This window comes from Ceratotherium simum, chromosome 24 (genome assembly GCF_057802395.1).
Source record: "Ceratotherium simum simum isolate JZ-2026a chromosome 24, ASM5780239v1, whole genome shotgun sequence".
In the NCBI taxonomy this organism is placed as follows: domain Eukaryota; kingdom Metazoa; phylum Chordata; class Mammalia; order Perissodactyla; family Rhinocerotidae; genus Ceratotherium; species Ceratotherium simum.
Window position 1 is genome coordinate 38,567,330 of NC_141923.1, and position 21,652 is coordinate 38,588,981.

General features: G+C 37.5%; 1 protein-coding gene across 10 annotated transcripts in view; it reads right to left on the reverse strand.

The window, feature by feature from the left end:
* Positions 1 to 21,652, reverse strand: part of SYNE2 (spectrin repeat containing nuclear envelope protein 2) — a 267,254-nt gene that overhangs the window by 190,064 nt on the left and 55,538 nt on the right. For 9 of the 10 annotated variants that reach the window (XM_087448395.1, XM_087448393.1, XM_087448392.1 and 6 more), the window contains exons 14-27: positions 20,518 to 20,596; positions 20,068 to 20,255; positions 18,529 to 18,693; positions 17,295 to 17,444; positions 15,143 to 15,316; positions 12,376 to 12,534; positions 11,905 to 12,078; positions 9,548 to 9,682; positions 7,128 to 7,286; positions 4,214 to 4,425; positions 3,978 to 4,068; positions 3,032 to 3,150; positions 2,438 to 2,564; positions 747 to 904 (exon numbers count right to left, since the gene is read on the reverse strand). In XM_087448395.1, coding sequence (XP_087304521.1) covers positions 747 to 904; positions 2,438 to 2,564; positions 3,032 to 3,150; positions 3,978 to 4,068; positions 4,214 to 4,425; positions 7,128 to 7,286; positions 9,548 to 9,682; positions 11,905 to 12,078; positions 12,376 to 12,534; positions 15,143 to 15,316; positions 17,295 to 17,444; positions 18,529 to 18,693; positions 20,068 to 20,255; positions 20,518 to 20,596 — 2,090 coding nt within the window. The remainder of the gene's footprint in view (positions 1 to 746; positions 905 to 2,437; positions 2,565 to 3,031; positions 3,151 to 3,977; positions 4,069 to 4,213; positions 4,426 to 7,127; positions 7,287 to 9,547; positions 9,683 to 11,904; positions 12,079 to 12,375; positions 12,535 to 15,142; positions 15,317 to 17,294; positions 17,445 to 18,528; positions 18,694 to 20,067; positions 20,256 to 20,517; positions 20,597 to 21,652) is intronic. The other variant, XM_087448388.1, reaches the window with a different exon arrangement.

Here is a 21,652-nt window from a genome sequence, read left to right on the forward strand (position 1 = left end):
ATACGATATGTACAGATCATCACATTGAAACCCAAATCCAGTGATCCAAAATGCCAAAGAATTAAGTTGTTTCCTATATTCAAATATTCTTTATAGTTTAATAGATACCACACTGAATGGAAATTTGTTGTAAAACATACTAAGCCTTTCTTTCTCTTTTAAAATACAAAATACTGAATGTAGTTTAACTTTGCCTTGATGACAAAGAAACCTCATTATGAACACTAACTATTTATTAGTGGAAATATAATAGGGTTCAAAGAATAGGCTCTTCTGATAATAAGTTGAAAGACGTGACTCTGGATAAATAACATATAGACTTTGAGCCTCAGTTTCCTCTTATGTAAAATGGGGATACGTATAGGGGATACACATCCTACGTACAGGGGATGATAACAGCACACTCAATTTAGAAATGAGGAATCAAAACCTAGAGAAATTATGGGACACGGTCAAATTCACGCCCAAGGGGAGACAGTGGGAAGAGCATGGCCTTTGGAGCTCAACAGACTAAGTTCCACTGATGTCTCTGGCCAGTGGTGTGGTTTGGTTGTCTTATTTAACCTCCCTGAGCATCAGTAAAATTTCCTCATCAGTAAAATGCAATCATATAGTAGCCTCTCTTATGGTTGTTGTGACAACTAAACAAAATAACATACTTGGTATAGTACTAGCCTAGCTTAAAATGGCATTTAAAAATTTTGTAAATTTAGTAAATTCAAGCTTAATAGATCTCAGAATTATACCTGGTGTTAAGATTCATCTGAAGCTCTCTTTCTTTTTCCTTTAATCTGTCTCTTGCCTTAACTATAAAAGGCTTCCTTATGTCACTCTCAAGTTCTTCTACCTTCAATGAAATGATTTCAAACTCTTTCCAGCAAGCATCGGTTTCATTTTTTAAGACCTAAGTGAAATGCATAAATTATCAACTAATGGGTTAATAGGCACAATTATTCGGTTCTTACAAAATGAAATATTCACCAACTATGGACACAAAGACAAAGCTTCACATGAAAATATGTTAAAAAAAATACTTTCCAACCATCTACAAGTGAAGTACCTTTCAGGGAACAATGATATTAACTGTGCTCTCAAAGGACCGATTCAATTAAGTCAGGAGAGTCAACAATATGGCTTTCAAAGGAATCCAAACTCCCTTCCCCTAAGCTGGGTTCACAGAATACAATTCAGAAAGACACATACAGATGTAAGAACAGATATTATATTTCCTCTATATAATACATCTTTGTTTCTCCCTAAACTAAGAGAAAATTGGAGTGAACCCAAACTGCTTCTATCAAATGAGAAGTGAATGAAATTAATTTATTATTTACAATTAAACATCTAAAAATTCTATACTATTCCAGTTCCTTATCTTGGTTCTTAAAAAAAAAAAAAGGCACTGCTACAGAATTTTACAGAGTGCTCATCTGTATAATCTGTTCTTCACCTTCCCCAAGGATTAGTATAGCTCTTCTAACCAGCTCATTATTCAGTCACTGGGGTAAGGTCTCAAGACAGCTTCTTAATTGTGATGAAAACGTGCTTAATCCATCATTTGAACAACAGAAACTTTAATATATGAATTTTGCTTATTCAAATGGAAAATTGCGAGGAGCCAGATGGTAGAGTGTGACTCAGGAAGTGGCATCATGAAAGGAACATAACTAGAAAACCCAGGAGGCCCTGGAGGACCACCCAGGGCCCTTTTCTCCACCTGATGGGTTTTCTGTGAGGCTTCCCTCTAATGCATTTCCAAGCATACAGCAAGAATGTTGCACTGCAATGCTCAGATCATCTTCAAACTAAGAAAAACATTTATTTGTAGAGCTTCCAATTGTTGTGCCCACCACTAGATAGAGTTTTTTCCTGTAGCTCCTGAGTCAAATGCAACACTTCCTCTGATGGGTCTCCAGGTGATCATCCATCAGGTAGAGCGAAAACTTTTCCAGTGCCTGCCCCTTCCTTATTGCCCAACATCAGAGAGACAATGTGACAATTTGGTCAAGATGAAGAACGATTAAAACAAATATTCAGGGTCACTGGTTTTTCACGTATAGTTAATTTTGGAGCAACACAGAAGCAGTGTTCGTTGAAAGTGCCTTCAAACACATTGTTTTGACCAATTTATCTGAAGCCCTCATCCCCATCCCAAGCACAATCCAAAACCCTACAAGCCACAATATCTAGAGTACCAAATTAGAGCAAGAGCAATAAACTAGGACCCTGAACCAAAGTCTCTCCTGGGTTTGGTACTTGAATGAAAAATCACTTTCAGGAATCAGGTGACATTAGAAATGCAATCCAACAAAGAGAGTTCTTTGGAAAGAACTCTCTAGCATATGTGACCTTAGCAAAAATGGTAAAGTCCATACTTATGGTGGTATTATTTTCTAATAAAAGAGATAACCAGAGAAACAATATTTTCAGTAATTACCCATAGATCTGTCAGTTTTTCCTGCAGACAAGTGCTACTTCTGTCCTTGTCACTCGAGAAATCAGAAGTAATCCTGAATGTGTTGTTTTGCAGGTGTAGTTCAAGAGTTTCTCTGTGTGTTTCATACCTGGGAAAAAATTAAATGCAATGTTACTCAATTTTAAAAATAAGACAAAATTGTTTTTTAATTACTGTCGATCGTGCATGAGGAAATCTTAGGGAATTTCTGTTTAAGTTACTGGACCATATGTAAAAATTATGACTAAAGGATAATAAAAACTTATTAAAGTATAACATATTTGCATTGATGAAAGATTTTTAGTGGACTTTCCAGTTGTTTAAAAGAGCTTACAGGGGCTGGCCTGGTGGCGCAAGCTCTGCTGCGGTGGCCCGGGGTTCGCCGGTTCGGATCCCGGGCGCGCACCGACGCACCACTTGTCAAGCCATGCTGTGGCACCATCCCATATAAAGTAGAGGAAGATGGGCATGGATGTTAGCCCAGGGTTGGTCTTCCTCAGCAAAAAGAGGAGGATTGGCAGATGTTAGCTCAGGGCCGATCTTCCTCACAAAAAATAAATAAATAAAAGAGCTTACCTCTCTAGTAAACTATTCACAGATGCACTGTGATCCTTTCCACACTTCTCCATAATGCTTTCTTCCTGTGCAGGCTTTAACTCAGATTCCAGGCTAAAATTCTTAGTCGATTCCATTGCCTAAGCAAATATGCAAAATAGTAAACATAATATCTTCAATATATTTAATTGTCTGGAAAAGATAAACACTTTATGATACAAAGGGATATCATTAATTCTTTACGCCCCAAGCTAAGAGATAATACAATTTCTTTGAGGTTTCTCAGCTCAGAGAAAGGTATTCCCAGAGGACAGAGGAGATTTATTAGGCTGAGTCTCACCTTCTAATTGGTAAATCAGCACAGAAAACAAGTTTTCCCAACCCCTAAATGCTTTTTCTGCCTGCGACCACACAGCCGTAGTCAAATGCAGACAGAAGCCAAGCGGGAGGAGCAGACCTCTGGCAACAAATACCCCTCATTCCTTCCCCACACCTTCTGACGAGTTGTCTGGTCTGTGATATACAGTAAATGCCCACTTACCTAGAATTTAAGAATTTAGAAAATTCAATTCCCAAGGATAAAAGACATTATAACGAGAAAAATACACATGATAAATGAACTAGTTCATCTCAGTGAGGCTGAAGTATCTGTACAGATTAAACCCAACCTCCTGTACCCTCAACAATAACATGCACAGACAATGTGTACTCATAATGGCTCAAAATGGTCTCTTTTTGAAAGAACTGTTTGTATTCTCAGAGCAAGATTACGCTCGCCATAGCTTTGGTTCATTGTATTCTAATTCTTCGAAAAGCAGTCTTCCTCGCACGATTTAAGTGGGAATTCTCAGCCGATGGAAACAATCAAATAATTAAAACCAACACTTAATTAATGAGAAGTGGATTATTGTACACTTGGCTTTTTTCATTAGGTTTACTTCTGAAATACGTTATCCACATTTAACACCTTTTCAGTTGATGGCTGATTATCGGATTTTGCAGATGGTACCTCACTGTGGGTATTCCTTCCTCCATTCTCAGATGTGTTCATTGTCCCCCTAGGAAGGAATCAAAATTGCATATTAAAATAGAGGGAGAAAAATGAACCCTAAAAGAGAATGAATAATACTCAATGTCATTTATTTTGCAAGAGGCTTTATCTCATTTTTCCCTGACACGTAGTTATTCTTAGGAAGCACTAACTTGTTCTTCGATGTGCCTCCCAGCGTAGGCTGCAGTGTCATATGAATCTCAGAAGCACTTTTCCGAAGTCTTTCTATCTTTTGTTCATAATCTTTGAGCACTCTCCTCAGTTCTTGTTGACTCTTCTGTGAAGTCAGCTCTTCACACAGCTCCCGCAGGACGTCCATGTGGTGATCAAGCTGGTACAGACTGCCTTCCTCAGAAAAGCAGGCCTGATTGAGGAAAAAAGCAGGAAATGTGTTTCAAATGAGTGTACATTATTAGTCCATGAGGATTAGAAACTAACAGATGTGTATGACTTTAACAACATGTTCTTTTACAGGCCTGTCCACTGTGTGCCTGGTGTAGCAATGGGCACCAGAGAAACAAAGATGAAGAAGTCAGCCCAGTCGAGTAACAGAGTGAAGGAAACCAGAATACAATAGTCTCCGTTATCTGTGGTTTTGCTTTCCACCGTTTCAATTACCTGCGGTCAACTGCAGTCTGAAGATATTAAATGAAAAATTCCAGAAATAAACAATTAATGAGTTTTAAATTGTGCACCATTCTGAGTAGCATGATGAAATCTTGTGCTGTCCTGCTCCAGGACGTGAATCATCCCTTTGTCCAGCGTATCCACACTGTATACACTACCCACCCAGCTTCCAAATCGACTGTCAGGGTATCACAGTGCCTGTGCTTAAGTCACCCTTATTTTACTTAATAATGGCCCTAAAGCACAAGAGTAGTGATGCTGCCAATCTGGATATGCCAAAGAGAAGCCGTAAAGTGGTTCCTTTAAGTGAAAAGCTGAAAGTTCTCATTTAACAAGGAAAGAAAAAAAATCGTCTAAGATCTACATTAACTTTTATTACAATAGTTATAATTACCCCACTTTATTATTCGTTATTGTTGTTAATCTCTCACTGTGCCTAATTTGTAAATTAAACTTTATCATAGGCATGTATGTATAGGGAAAAAATAGCATATATAGGGTTCAGTGCTGTCAGTGGTTTTAGGGTCTTGGAATATATCCCCTGTGGATAAGGGGGGACTTATCCCCCCTTATGCCTCTTTGACATGAAAATTATTTTGAGCTGAAGGCAATTAAGAAGCAGTAAACACAGAAAAAGCTCCCCCTTTTCTTCCCAAAAGCAGGAAATAAAGTCTCCTTTTACTGGAGACAAACTCTTATCAGCCCAGAGACGAATCTGCAAACAAATCTTGTTAAACTAACCCTTATCTTCCTGGTTAATTCCTCACTATTTACCACCCCTGGCCCTTTCCTTTGTCTTATCAAATCTTGAAAAATTTACTGTTTCTTTGTCTAAAAAGTATAAAAGCTTCCTGCCCTGGTCACTTCTTTGGGTCTTCATTCTCTTGTGAATGCTCCCATGTACATGTAAAAATTAAATAAAATGTGTATGCTTTTCTCCTGTTAATTTGTCTTTGTCAGTTTAATTTTCAGACCCAGCCAGCAACCATAAGAGGATGGAGGAAAACTTTTTCCTCCCCTACAGTAGATACACAAATAATTAGCATATCGTGTGACAAGTGTTATGACAGAGCCACTACCTGCCTGAAGTAGTCAGAGAAAGTCTACTCCACATGAGGGAACCACCTGAGCTAGATGTGGAAAGAACAAGTAAGAGTCCTCCAAGCATAAGACGAGAGAGGTCATTCCTAGCAGAAGCAGCAGCCAAAAGAGGAAAAGCTCCAGATGTTCTGAGAGGACAAATAGTCTAGTGTAGCTGGAGCACACGGCACAGGATAAGTGACAATGAAGGCGTGTCCTGGGGCCAGACTGTGAAGGACCTAGGTGGCCTTCTAAAGAGTTTGAGATGTCCTGGGAGTTAATGGTGAGCCAGTGACATAAGATCTGTGGTTCAAAGGGATCACTCTGGTGATGGGTCTGGAGGATGATGAACATTCTGAGAAAGTAACCCAGGTTAAGGGAAGTGACGGCACCAAAGGAAAGGAAGGAAAAGCAGCAGCCATTCTGAAGAGTAACAGATGGAACCTGGCAACTGACCCATTACGGCTGAGTGAGAAGCAGAGGACAGGAGTTCTCAGACGGCAATGCCTTTCATAACCAGGAGAGATTAGAGGAAGGAAAGTCTGAGAGGAGATATTATTGGTTGGTTTTGGACATGCTGAATGTGAGGTCTCTGAAGAACGCTGGTGATGTCTACAACTCAGAAACAGAACCTGGAGCTCAGGGGACAGGACTCAGCTGGAGACAAAGATTTAGGCACCATCACTGTAGGCAAGGGCAGTTAAAACCCCAGAGTGCATAAGATCGCCTAGAGCAAGCATGAAATTAGCCAAAAATGGAGACCCCCAAAACTAAAACATTAAGATAACACAATAAAAAAGGGAAATTTGTGAGGGACACTAAAAGGAAGTTCCCCCGCCCCCCTCACAAATAAGGAAAAGCAAGAGGATAGATACTGGGAGAACCACAGCAGTAGCAAGTTTAAAAGAAACGAAAAGAGGGGTCAGTACTATCAAATATGGAGAAATATTCAAACAGGATGGGACCAAAAAGAGATCATTAGATTTGCCCCAGCTAGTTTATATCCTGATTTGCTATCTTTCACAAAAACTGTGCTTCTGAGAACACCAAGTCCCCACAAAAGCACTTGTGGGTGCTTCAGCAACAGATGACATGTAACCAGAGTCTCGAGGACAAGGGCCACTGAGACACATCAAGGTAAGTCACGAAATATTAACTCAATGCTGAATTGTTTTGCTTCTAAAAAGCAAGAAGCACAGGCTGTAGCTAGAACTTGAACCACATAAGGGATAATCCCCGAGGGATGAGAGGGCTGAAGTAATTTTCAGAGCAGATTTAATCCTAGGCCAAGGACACACACAACCATTTAAGATAAGCCCCAAAATGACAACCAAATATAAAGGGAAACATGTTGTTTACCTCATGTTCCTTGATGAGACCCTTGGTCCTTCCTCTGCGAATTAGCTTCTTTTCTTTATTTATTTGTTTTTCAAGTTTTGAAATACTGTCACTAAGTTTTCCTTTTTCAATGTCTATTTTTAGTTGTTGAATATACAAAGACATTTCATGATGAAGAGACTACCAAAAAACCAGAGGCACATATTAACCATGGGAACAGAATACATTGAAAAGATTGCCATTAGATATACAAAAATATTTGTAGTAACAAAGGACAGAAATAGAGCTTACATGAAATTCGGATTCATCCTTGTGTCTTTGGGGAGGATATTTTAAAATATACCAGACCCATTAACATATTTTTTTTTCTTTCTAACTAAAAATGTGTTTTAGCTGTGAAAGACACTGTTAACAGAATTAAAAGACAGAGGCCAGCTGGGTGGCGCAAGCGGTTAAGTGTGCGCTCTCTGCTGCAGTGGACCGGGGTTCGTGGGTTCGGATCCCGGGCGCGCACCGACGCACTGCTTGTCAAGCCATGCTGTGGCAGAGTCCCATGTAAAGTGGAGGAAGATGGGCATGGATGTTAGCTCAGGGCCGATCTTCCTCAGCAAAAAAAGAGGAGGATTGGCATGGATGTTAGCTCAGGGCTGATCTTCCTCACAAAAATAAATAAATTAATTAATTAAATAAATTTTAAAAAAAAGAATTAAAAGACAGGCTGCAGACTGGGAGAAAATATATACAAAACACATATCTGAGCCTATGGAGAAATAATAAGTAACTATAATGTGTATCCTGAATGAGATTCTGGAACAGATGAAAGGACATTAGGGGAAAACTGAAACTGTGGAAATATGAATAAAGTATAAGCTTTAGATAATAATGTATCAATATTAATCCATTCATTGTAACAAAGGTACTATATTAATATAAGATGGTAGTAATAGGGGAAACTGGGCATGGGCATACTAGAATTCTCTGTGCTGTCTTTGTAATAATTCTGTAAATCTAAAATTGTTCTAAAATAAAAAAGCTTATTTTAAATGTGTTTTAAGAGGAACTTTAACAGTAGATATTCAATTATATTACCATATTCTCTCTCTCTCTCTCTGTGTGTGTGTATATATATATATATATATATATATATACACACACACATATTTAATACTAAATACCATTTTGATAAATAAATGGCAAGAAATGGGATATACTGGAGTACACGAGGAAGCCATTTGGTGTAAAACTAATTCAGCCTGACCTTGTTTTTCCAAAAGAGCCTGACATGGCCGTTGAGCATGCATTATTGTATATCTGCTTTAAGCATTTGCCATGGCCCAAAGACTAGAACAAATGCCCTTAAGATAAAGATGTAACTTCCCCCATTTTGGCATTTCCTTAAGGATAAGCATCTTTCCCTAGGTAGGAATTGATTGCTGCGCTCACCCTGTGACCACCCAGCTTGAGACAGCAGACCTGCTACCCACTGTGTCCATCAATCGCTGTGCCGACAGGGCAATCTCATGACTATTGCAAAAGAGACACTGCAATCATATGTGATACACACTTTTTGACTGTATATAACCACTCTGCACACCCCCACTTCTTTGTAGTGCTCCATTCCTTTGTGAAAGAACTCTCCCAGGTTATATGGTCCTCAAATCTGGCTCATAATAAACTCACCCCAATTTTGATTTATAGATTGGTTATGGATTATTTGTGTCAACCATTTACTGCACACATACTTTGTGGTAGGTGCTATATAAATCCTTATAACAAGCCTACCAGGTAGGTGGAGTCATTCCCATCCTATTAGTGAGGCTCCCAGAAGTTAAGCAACTTGCCCAGGGTCATGGCTGCTGGATCCAGGTCTGTCTGCCACCAAAGCCTACACCTATTTTCCTACGAAACTCTGTAGGTGTGTATGTGTCAATATGTTGTCTCAGTCAGGATCCAACTAGGAAACCAGAAAACACTACATATTTAACGCAGAGGGAATTAAATGCAGGGAATTGATCACACAAGAGCTGAAAGCCAGAGGGGACAGTAAGACAACCCAGAGATTGGTACTGGCAGAAAGCTGCTCCTACCCCTAGGCTGGAGGCTTCAGGGGAGCCCAGGCAGAAGGGTCATCCACCAGAAGCTGGAAGCGTGTAACCTGCAGCCAGGGGGAGACACAGCTGCCAGAGACACTGTCCACAAAAGAGAGGCAAAGAAAGGCTTTGTACGCTCCCTTTCCCCCCTCCAATCACCCTCTGATCTCCAAACAGTGCCGTCATTGGCTGAACATGGGCAGAAGCTAGCTGATGCAGGGCCTGGGAACCGCAGGCAGCAGGGACCAGCCCCTCTGTGATACGGAGCAAACAGGGGGATAGCCCTGCTGACAAACAGGCCCAGGTTCAGATCTATAAGCATAAGCCCCAGACACATATGCACATTCTTACCTCCCACTTGGCACAGACATCTCTACTCTTTACTTCCAAAGACAGCTTTACATCCTCAGTCACATTATTTTTCAGTTCTTCAACAGCTTTCAAATACTTGGCCAGACTTTTAGTGTTAAAAATTATTAGGGCTTCCTAAAAAAAAATGCAAACAAGAACACAGAAGCCTCATTCTACTGCCAAAGCCTCAAAGCTAATTTTGATAGGTCTTTAACAGGTAGAACTAGGAAAGGACTCTCTGAAGATGATTTGAAGTTAGAGGAGACTTTGGTTTGTAAATTAAGGTTGATATCCCTTTTGCATCTCTTGAATTCTCTTGAAAATAATTGCAAAATATTTATTATTCAAATGCAGTTACACATTTGAGGCTCAGATAAAGACTTCTTTATGATATTGAAAATGATTTTTGTTACCTCTTTGATAAATAATCAAAAGGCTGATTGTGCAGGGTAATAAGCCACTGGCAATGTTTCCTCTAAAGCTCTTAAGTATTGAGCAGATGACCATACTTCATAAGCACTATATCATGAAGAGTATACCAGCATGTATTAGACATCAGTGTTGCAAGAAGACACAACTTATAGCAGGGCTAATATGGCGAATATTTAATATTGTGCATAAGCATTTTTATGCTGCCAGGAGGCAACATTACCTTATCATGGCCTTCAAAGTTCTGCCCAGGGCCAAGCAATTACCTGGCAATACTCTGCAAGAGCAGAAACCCGGCTTAGGTAATTAGTGAATGACAGAACAAAGAATAGTTTGGGGCCTGTGAAAGAGGCAGAAAACCTATAGGAGATGAGAAGACGAAAGTCATTCTAGGGGAGAAGGCAATTAAGCAGGGTGGGAATTCCTTCATGCACTCATTGCACATTTATTATTGGCCTACAGCAGAAGGTACAACGCTGAGCCCCAGGGACCTTCTCCAAGGCCACTGGGAGGACTGCTAGATTTATGACCCAGGGAGACACTCTAACCCTGAAGGCCAGCAAGGAGCTCCTACTACCTGTGTCCCTGGAGTCCCAGCGGTCCCAGAGCAGTACCTGGCAGGGCAGGGATCTTGCTTCTGCTGTGGAAATGGATCTACTTCACCAAATGCAAGAGACCAAAAAGGGGAATCCCTGACATCAGATTCCAAAGGAAGATGGTCAGGGAGAGGAAAACGGTCCAAGAACTGACAACTCTAACTCTTCTCTCTGGTAGAGAAGGGGCCTGGAGCCTCTGTTTTTCCTTTTCCTTCTCCCTTTCCTGAGCTGACCATATCTACCCTCTTGAAATCTAGCCTAGCGATTACTTAAAAGAACCATCGACCTTTTAAGGTCACTTCAGCACTCTCGGCAATGTAAGAGTAAAATTGGGGGAAAAAAGTGGAACTGGTCAAAGTTGGTGGCTAGCAAAGTGCAAATAGCATAAGATCAAGCAGGTGAGGGCGTTGAGGTTGTGGGAAAAGCAATGTCGAAACGGCTGATAAAGGGATCCAGCATAGTTAACAAGGAAGAAAGCCAAAATAGGGTTGAAGCCCTGCAAAGACAGGGAGGCCACAATGAGAAGGAAGAGAGGCTCCTGCGGGAGCTCCTTTTCATAAAAAGAGTGGCAGCAGCAGTGCTGGGAATATTGCTTTACTTCATCCTTATCTCCTCCAAAAAGCCTAGCTCATTTTAAACGTTCAGTAAGTGTGTTAAATGTTGAATAAATGAATGAATGACAGGACATACCTTACTCAACGGGAGAGAGCTCGCTTTACTTTTACTTCATATCCCCCCAAGCACCTCCCACGGTGTTCATCAATAGTGAGTCTCTGCTTTAGATACATCTTAAGCTGACTATCAAATCATGAAAAACCAACCTAAAACTGTCTCCACACAAAACATTATTGGATCTTTAGCTACCAATAAGCATACGTTCATAAGTAACTTTTACCAAAGCATTTTAATAATGAAGTGTTACCTTACATTTGGAGAATTTTAACTACTCTGAGTGTCTTCATATCCCTTGTTTTCTTTTAAAGACTCACAACAAATTTGGCAGCTGGATAGCGCTAGAATTATGATGATCATTTTATTGACTAAAAAAGCCAGAGAAACTAAATTCTTGCTTAATGTCATAGAGTCAGCTGTGCTCTTTGCACTACATCCCTGAGTCCACCTGGTGGGTCTACAATAAAATTTGAATTAAAAAAAATCCTCATTTGAATATTTATTTTTAAGAGTCTCTGAGGAACAATGCATAAAACTGGGGAATTTTTAAAAGTGACAGTAACTCTGTGTATAATTACAGTGATGGAAACATCTTGATTTCAAATGAGATAGGTAGCTAATAATAAATATCCTACATTTGATGGTTGAAAAGAGTCCCACCTTGTATTTTGAAATTAGTCCACTCCGGCTCTCGCTTTGGCCAAGTAACTGCTCAGCTCTCGTAATGTATGACTCAAGTTCCTTCTGTGCTTCTTCCATCTTCAGCCTGACATCCAGGTCTGGTGAAACATCAGCTGAGTCCTTCAACACTGCACCTAATTTTACCAAATTGATCTGCGAAGATAAAAGATTCTCAACTTAACACTTGGTTCAACTTCTTAGAAAATTCGTGTTAATAAATATTTTCTTTGAGTAGCAACTCATATTTTCCACTAGACATAAGAATATCCTATTTATTATACTGAAATTTTCCAATAAGCTCTAAATTATAAAGAAATAAAATATAATGCAAAAGTAATATTTTACAAAACATTTCCAAACTACAGGGCAATTCCCCCTTCTTCCCTGTCCTCCCACTGACCGCTTGGTTTAAAGACTAAATTCACTAAATAGAGAATATTAAAGAGATACCTGGACTTTCTCTTTAGCTTCTTGAATCTTTGCCTGAAGCCCAGCTGTGAGAACATGTTGCAGAGACTCCTGGCTTGAAATATGTTGTACATCCATCTGTAAAGTGTCTTCAGTTCTAGACACAAGCTCTTCATACATAGAGCCTTTGGCAATAAGATGCTATTAAAACAAATTAAAGTGAAATCACAATAAACATTCTGATTATATGCTAAACATTAATCTTAAAAAATCTTGTCAGGAAATCATAAAAAGTTAATTATTAATCCAAAATGAGGCAAATTTATATTCTAAAAAATGTTATTTTAAAAATCCATTGGAAATTTTATATTAATACAGATTCTGAGCAACACAGTCTTTCAGAGATTATCCTTTATATACTAAGCACTTTAATAAAATAAAAACTACAAGTAATAAAATGCCAATAGAGAGAAAATGAGTTGAGAGTAGTAACAAATCTTAAAATGAAGTTGTTCTAAGTCAAATTAGTCTGCAGAAAATTCAATAAATGTTAGTAGAGAAAATGGTTATTGGAAAATAATCTTTTTAGAACCAGGCTTTATACAACATACCCAAAATAAATTTCAAATGATCAGAAAGTTATACATAAGATATGAAACTACAAAAAGAAGAAATTATCTGTGAAAACTGATCTGCTCTCTGGATGTGGAGGGCCTTTTTAGGCATAAGAGTAGGGACAGAAATGACTACATAATATAAAAATTTTCTACGTGAAATAAAATAACTTAAAAGTCAACAACTTGGTAAAAATATTTGGCACAAAAATGAAAATGGGTCATGATTCAAAGAGCTTATAAATTGAATAAGAAAAGTACTAAGATCCCAAAGAAAATTCAGAAAATACAAGAACAGGTAATTCACAGAAACAAACGGCTAATGAATATATGAAAGATAGTTCAATCTTACATGTAATCAAATAAGTACAAATTAAAATAATAATGAAGTACCACTTTTCAGTTATCAAATTAGCAAAAAAATTTTTTAAATTACAACTCAAAGGTGGCATGTGTGTGACAAAATAGAAATTATATTGTGTAATATCAACTATGTAAATGTTGATATTTATAGCAGGGTAGTGGAATTATGGTGATTTTTATTTTCTTCTCTATACTTACACGCATTATTTAAATGTTCAGAAATTAGCACATTTGTTTATAATTTCAATTTTTTTCTCTTTTTAATTATAAAAGTAACAAAAGCTCATGTAAAACACTCAAACAAGAATAGAAAGGTACGGCATGTAAAGAAAAAGTTCCTCTTCTTCCCCATCCCTCCCTTAGCTGTCATTTAATCAATCATTCACACACTCATTTAAAAAATACCTAGTTTATATCTACTATGTACTAGGAAATGTACTAGGAGCGGAGCATAATGCAGGATCAAGATAGACAGAGTTAGTTATTTGTAACTCCTTACAGGCATTTTTCTATGGATACAAAAGCATAAAAAAGCAACTGTTTTAAAAAACACAAAAAGGATCACATCACCCACACTGTTCAGCAACCTGCATTTCTTACTTTACAATCCAATAGAGATCTTCTTAATTCCTTCTTAACAGAAGTATATTCCAGCATGTCTGTATTTTCACTGTTTATAAGAGGGATCATTGTTATTGTTTGGAAATATTTTTTAAAGATTGAATTTCTCACTCATTTCTTTTGCCAAAATAAATTCCAGATATAGCAAATAAATAAATAGAAAAATAAAATTAGGGGGCCAGCCCGGTGGCACAAGCAGTTAAGTGCATGTGCTCCACTGCAGTGGCCCGGGGTTCGCCAGTTCGGATCCCGGGCGCGCACCGAAGCACCGCTTGTCAAAGCATGCTGTGGCAGCATCCCATATAAAGTAGAGGAAGATGGGCACGGATGTTAGCCCAGGGCCAGTCTTCCTCAGCAAAAAGAGGAGGATTGGCAGATGTTAGCTCAGGGCCAATCTTCCTCACAAAAAATAAAATAATAAAATAAAATAAAATTAGAAAAACATAGGCAGATGGCACAGGTAAGTTTACATAATATTTTCAAAGCAATAAAAAGTATCATTCTTATAAACAATGAAAACACAAAATGCTACAAATACACCTTTCAGAAATGTAGATTTAGAAGAATTACATAAATGTTCCCTTGTTCCAGGAACTTTCCATCTTGTTGTAATTTATGACATGCTCCATTAAGTTTTATAGCTGAGCTGGAACTCAGTAAAAATCTCAATTGTAGCTTCTTTCCCAGGAGAACTGAGTGATATTAAGACACACTCTTGCCTCATTGCTTTTCAATAAGTCAACTGCCTGAGAATAAAGACAGAATGGAGTTTTAACAACATCCCTCACCTTCCCTGCATCAAGTAAGGAAGGGAAAGTGGCTTAACCGGTGGGTGAGCTTTCCAAGTACACATTGTATAATCTCTTATATTCACACTGCACTGAGCTATATGAGACTGAACTCACTCACTCAGCTCCTCATTGCCCACTAACACAAGAGAATATTTTAATCTCCATTCTGTAGCTGGGAAAATTAGCTCAAGAATTCAGACTCATAAGGTATTATTAGTGGTCTTCCAATCCATCCTCTGTCTTCAAGCAAAATCACAGCAAATGATCAGTAAGGGATAGGAATACATTTTTTAAATTCTCAACAAAGAAAATTCAAACAATAGGCTTATTACTATGTATTTTAAAACTTTTAATTTATCTTAATACGGAAGTCCACAGCCATGAAAGCTTTTTATACTTTTAATACTTTTACATTCATACCTGCAAAGATTCTTCCATTGAGGTGTCCACATCATCTTGATGTCTCAGAAGATCCAAAACAGATGTGGTTTCTGCCTCCCAGACTTCCACTTGTCCAATGAGTTTTTCAACCTCTTCAGCCACTTTTAGTTGTCCTGTGACTTCTTCATTTTCTTTTTCACGTTCTTCCTCAGCCTACAACATTCAAAATTATCACTAAGAAAATGACAGCATCTACATTATAAAATAATTTTTAGGGGCCAGCCCAGTGGCATAGTGGTTGGGTTCACACACTCCTCTTCAGCAGCCCAGGGTTCGAGGGCCCGGATCCCAGGCATATACCTACACACTGCTCATCAAGCCATGCTGTGGCAGTGTCCCACATGCAAAATGGAAGAAGATTGACACAGATGTTAGCTCGGGGACAATCTTCCTCACCAAATAAATAAATAAATAAATTTCAATTTTAAAAAGTTACACCTTTTTTTCCCTGAAGAGTGCTAATTCAACATATTTTAATGATTTAAGACCCAGGTTTTGGACCACGATAATAATACTTTATGATAGTATATATCACTTTAAAAATTAAAAGGTTTGTTCATATATATTTTCTTAATTATAGTATTCCTATCATTTAGACACTTGTATCTCCATTTTACAGATAAGAAGATTAAAGCTTAGGAAAATTAGGATATTAATTCTATAAACACATTTCTAAAACTTGTATACAATTTAATTAAACACAGCTATTAGCAAAGGTAGTTGTGAAACACCATGAAGGAGAGTCAGAATCAAATTTTGACAAACTTAAGCCTTTTCCCATTAATAATCTCTCAACATTCTATACATTAATATGCCACAGTTTTACATGATAGATACATTCTTTTTTTTTTTTTTTTTTTTGAGGAAGATCAGCCCTGAGATAACATCTGTGCTAATCTTCCTCTTTTTGCTGAGGAGGACCAGCTCTGAGCTAACATCTATTGCCAATCCTCCTCCTTTTTTTTTTCCCTTTTTTTCCCCAAAGCCCCAGTAGATAGTTGTACGTCATAGTTGCACATCCTTCTAGTTGCTGTACGTGGGACACGGCCTCAGCATGGCTGGAGAAGCAGTGCGTTGGTGCGCGCCCGGGATCCGAAACCGGGATGCCAGTAGTGGAGCACGCGCACTTAACCGCTAAGCCACGGGGCGCGCGCACTTAACCACTAAGCCATGGGGCAGGCCCCTGATAGACACATTCTTAAAGTTGCTTTTAATCAGATGATATTTTAAACGCATCAGGAGAATACAGAATTCTATATTCTTATATTCTAAAAGCACAGTGTACAAATTCAGATCTTTCATGATTTTCTCTGATCAGGTCTTTTGGTAGAAAAACACTGGCACTCCAACACAGCAACCAGCCAAAGCCAGTTAAAAATTACTTTCTTGGTGCCAGCCTAGTGGCATAGTGGTTAAGTTTGCGGACTCCACTTTGGCAGCCCGGGGTTCATGGGTTCACATCCTGAGTGTGGACCTACACACCACTCATCAAGCCATGCTATGGCAGCGTCCCACATACAAAGTAGAAGAAAACTGGCACAGACATTAGCTCAGGGACAATCTTCCTCACCAAAAAAAACCAAAAAAAATTACTTTCTTAAGCAAAGCTGTGTAAGTTATTATCCTAAAGGAAGTACATTTCCAAAACCATAGGTATTATACCTTACAGGTGTACGATTTTTAGTTTTTGTTCCTTTTCCATATTCTTATCTATAACCTAAAGTCATCCTCCAATTTATCCAACAAAGCAAGCAGGAAAGATTTTTTCCCCCCATTTTACAGAAAGGAAGCAAGACACAGGCCAGGGGCTAGCCTAAAATAGACAGTTTCTGTGCAGCAGTCAGAAGGAATCTGAAGAAAACATCAACTCCATCCCCACAGCTCAGAGGTCATGACTGCTTCTGCATGTCAGTGGAACTCCTCAGTGAGGGAGAGGCACAGAACTTGAACACTAAAGACTACTTCATGAAGGGGACCACTTCAGCATTTTACTGGAAAATGATCATACTTTATATGGTATCTCACAATTACATTTACCACTGTTTCAACAATATAATTTTTTCAAAAGAAAAATAGCAAAGTTAAATTATTTCTATATAGAAATGAAACACACAATGTATGACTATTTTACCTTTATATTCTGATTGTGATTTTCAGGAAGTTCTATTGACATATCTGTTGAAAAATCAACAGTTGGTTTTTCTTCTTTAGATAGTTGAATATTTCCAGAATTGTCAAGAATGGGCTGATCCTGTTTTTTTATAAGTGGCAGGTTCATCTCCTATAAAAAATTAATGTAATGAAATTTAATGCTCATTTTTTATGCTAAGATGTATTATTACCAACAATAAATGGACATAATATACTCAATATATTTTTAGTATTTATCAATTAGTAACGTTATAAAATATGAGCATTTCTGGGCCTGCCCCAGTGGCCTAGTGGTTAGGTTTGGCACGCTCCACTACAGCAGCTTGGGTTCGGTTCCCAGGCATGGACCTACACCACTTGTCAGCGGCCATGCTGTGACAGCAGCTCACACACAAAATAGAGGAAGACTGGCTGCAGGTGTTAGGGTGAATCTTTCTCAGCAAAAAATAAAAAGAAAATGAGCATTTCCCATAAGACACTTCAATCTCAAATTGTTAAGCAGAAAAAATATAATAATTTAATAATTTAAGTTCAAAAATTATCTATTAAAGATCTGGTTTTATGAGGCACTATGCTAAATATAAAGATAAATAAAGCAGTGTATAGCCTCAAGGAGCTTGAAATATAGTAGGCAAAAATGCTTATGTTATTCTTTAATGGTAAAAGAATTTCAACTAGAAAGGTGTATATATCCGCACAAAAATTTGTACATGAATATTCATAGCTGTATTATTCATAACAGCCAAAAAAGTGGAAAGAACCCAAATGTGCATCAACTAATCAGTGAATAAATAAAATGTGGTACATCCATACAATAGACTATTATTCGCCCATCAAAAGGAATAAAGTACTGATGATACATGCTCCAATATGGATGAACCTTGAAAACATTATGCTAAGTGAAAAAAGCCAGAAACCAAAGACCACATATTATATGATTCCATTTATGTGAAATATCCAGAAGAGGCAAATCCATAAAGACATAAAGTAGATTAGTGGCTGCCTACGGCTGGGGAAGTGGGAAGAAAATGGGGAGTGACTGCTCATGGGTACAGACTTTCTTTATGAGGTGATGAAAATGTTCGAAAATTAATTATGGTGATGGCTGCACAACTCTGAGAATATACCAAAAACCACTGAGTTATACACTAAATGAGTGAATTGCATGGTATGTGAATTATATCTCAATACAGTGTTACCAAAAAAAAACTTACAAGCTGAGTTTTTGTAATAAACTTTCTCCATCTTTTATTCAGCCTTCTCAGTTCTTTAGAAATAGATGATCCAACTTCATCATTGCTGACTTGAATTAAGAAATTTCCCACTTCATTTAAAGTAATATGTTCTAGATTCCACTGGGATAGTGTCTCAAAGGGAACCTACATAACATATAAGCAACATAATATTTTAATGATATAACATTTGTCTATTTTCTATAATAGATCTTTACGAAGGTTGATTCTAAGTAAAAGTGAGTGTGAGGTTTTTGCAGAGACTCTGACCCTCCCCTTAAAGAATTCCCCCATCCCTGTTGGTCTAGCTCTTCATCCCTAATCACTAACTGGCAGATGCCAGCTGTCTGTCATCACTCCTAGTCCTGGACCTTTAGGAAGCATCTCATCTATCTTTCTAAGTGGCTGATGAGCTTAGAGCAAAGGTTCTCAAACTTTTTCAGTTCTGAGCACCCTTAATGTCTCAGTAATTTTTTCATCGATTCCCTAAGCCAAAAGAGTCATCTAACAGTTCTCATTGTTAAGTAGTCAGGTCCAGACAACTTAGTAGTAACGTGCGTGTTGTCCAACAGACACACATTGCTACGACTCCATCAAAATTTAAATTGTCTTGAGAGTTCTCTATGGTAGCACAGGGCATCTCAGCACAGTTTGGGAATTGCAAGGCTTAAATTGTTATTTTTCCCAGAGTTATGTGAATTTTAATAAAAGAACTTTAAAGACAGAAGAACTGTTGAAAGCCAAAGATTTGACTTTCTAGTCTCAATACAGGCGACAGGGAGAAATAATGACTCACTGACCCCTCAAATATTCTTTTTGCGCTCACACATTTATCACAAATTTTACTTTCATATGAACAGCCTATTTTTTGCTGAGTAATTTTAGTTTCTATTTGAAAAATATTTAATCTGAGAGGCTACCTGTATCCATTTGCAACAGAGGAAAACAAATGAAAGAAAAATTACCTCAGAGAATAATCATAAAACAGATTATTACACAAACAACAAATGAAAAAAATTACATTGAAATTTCTTCCACTCCTTTCCACATAAGTCTAAGGTAATTTGTATTTCCTTGTCTAGAAACCCGGGAAGGTTTTAGAGCTGAAAGGTATTCACCCAAATGGAAAAATAAAACTTTTTAAAATATTAATTTATTTTAAATGTGTCTATAAGCTACGGTCTTTTATTTCCTTTCCAAAGAACTTAGCAATATATCTTCCAAAAGCTATACCGTGTAGGAAAATTACACCCCAGTAAAGCTCTGTGTGTTTGCGTGTGTGTGTGTGTGTGTGTGTGTGTGTGTGTGCGTGCGCGCAAGTAAAACCTATAATGAGGAGAAAACATCCTTTCGAAAATTATATTAGGAAGAAACTAAACTCTTTCCAAGAACTCGGAGAATTTTTCCAACAGTCATGCTTACTCTTCCCTGGTCTCTCATTTTTGGATTGAAAATGAGGGCCTCCAAATAAAATGAACAAAAAAAAGGACAATTGAGCAGATGCCACTAGCCTGCAAATACCTCTGTAATTTGTTCCTTCTTTGTCTCCTCGAAACAAGCCTTCAGTAAGCGAAGCTTCTCCACATAAGTAGCCCAGGATGCCAGGACTTGTTGTAGAGTGGACTTCACATTGTATATATTTTTTCTATACATACAAATATTAGATTCCACCATCGTATATTGTTCACTAATATTCTGATATTCTCCAGCTATAATGTTAATAAAACAAGAAAGTAATCTTAGAAAAGTTTTTTATTAATAAAATAATACTAAGAAAAATACTTGCACATTAATTGACAGTAGCAAAATAAACGTACTCTTACAATATTAAAAGTGATTGCAAGAATTTTCCAAAGAAAACACATATGTAAAACCAATTTCTAAAACATTAAGGTACAAAGAAAGCAAAACAGATGAAATGCTATTTTTAAGTGATGCTCATGCCATGAAAAAGTAACTGTACAACTTTACCCAAATTCTTATGAATTTCTTCACATTTTTGAAAAGAAGTTTCAAGTTGAGCTAGGAACTCCTTTTCTTCAATAAATTTCTGGGAGGAAAAGGAAAAAAAAGCATATTGACAGTTTTTACTTTTAAAAATGTGCCAATAAATCCAGATCGAGACATATAAACATTGATGAAGCACTCAGGGGGCAAAATTTCTTTAAGGCATTAATACTACATATTTGGGTAAGAAAAGAGGAAGAGCAGTTCATGAAGAAAGATAGTTAAGGTCCAGAAGACATAAGTATGAGTATGAACATTATATAGGGGGCCGGCCCTGTGGCTTGGTGGTTAGGTGCGCGCGCTGCGATGCTGGTGGCCCGGGTTCGGATCCCGGGTGCGCATCGAGGCACCACTTCTCCGTTCATCCTGAGGCCGAGTCCCGCATACAGCAACTAGAAGGATGTGCAGCTACGACATACAACTATCCACTGGGGCTTTGGGGGGAAAAATAAAATAAATAAAATCTTTAAAAAAAAAAAAAAAAAAAACATTATATAGGTATGAGACCTGACAAAGTTTATCTTAATATGGTGAGATGCTTCTATAATGGTTTTCCTCTCATGGGAAAAAGTTAAGTATGCACAGCAATTTCAAAATCTCCTACTTCATATATTTACTAATATTGCATAATTTGTATCGGTTTCTCTTATTCACATATTCTATTAATACTAAATGATTTTTGATTAAATATATTAGAGCATGTTATACATAGATACCAGTCATTACACAAAAACATCTGGGAAACTACCATTAACCCAATTATTATGTGTCCATACAAGCAAATTCTGCTATGGAAAAACACTGAGCTAATTAGAAACTCAGATTTATTGTATACTTATTATGTGCCAGTGGTATGAGTATTTAAAAGGAAAAATGAAAAATCAAAGAAAGCAAAAGAAATAAAAATATTCAAAATCTAGTCTAATTTAGAAAGATGCTTCCTATTCAGGGATATATAGTGTTTAAATCATAAATTGCAAATAAATCTCTCTTCATCATTTCATGCACTGAAATTTACAACTTTGAATTTTTCTTTTTTGCCTCTCATTCTAAAAGGAAACAAAAAGAAGGATAATAAGGTCTAATTGTAGAAATGACA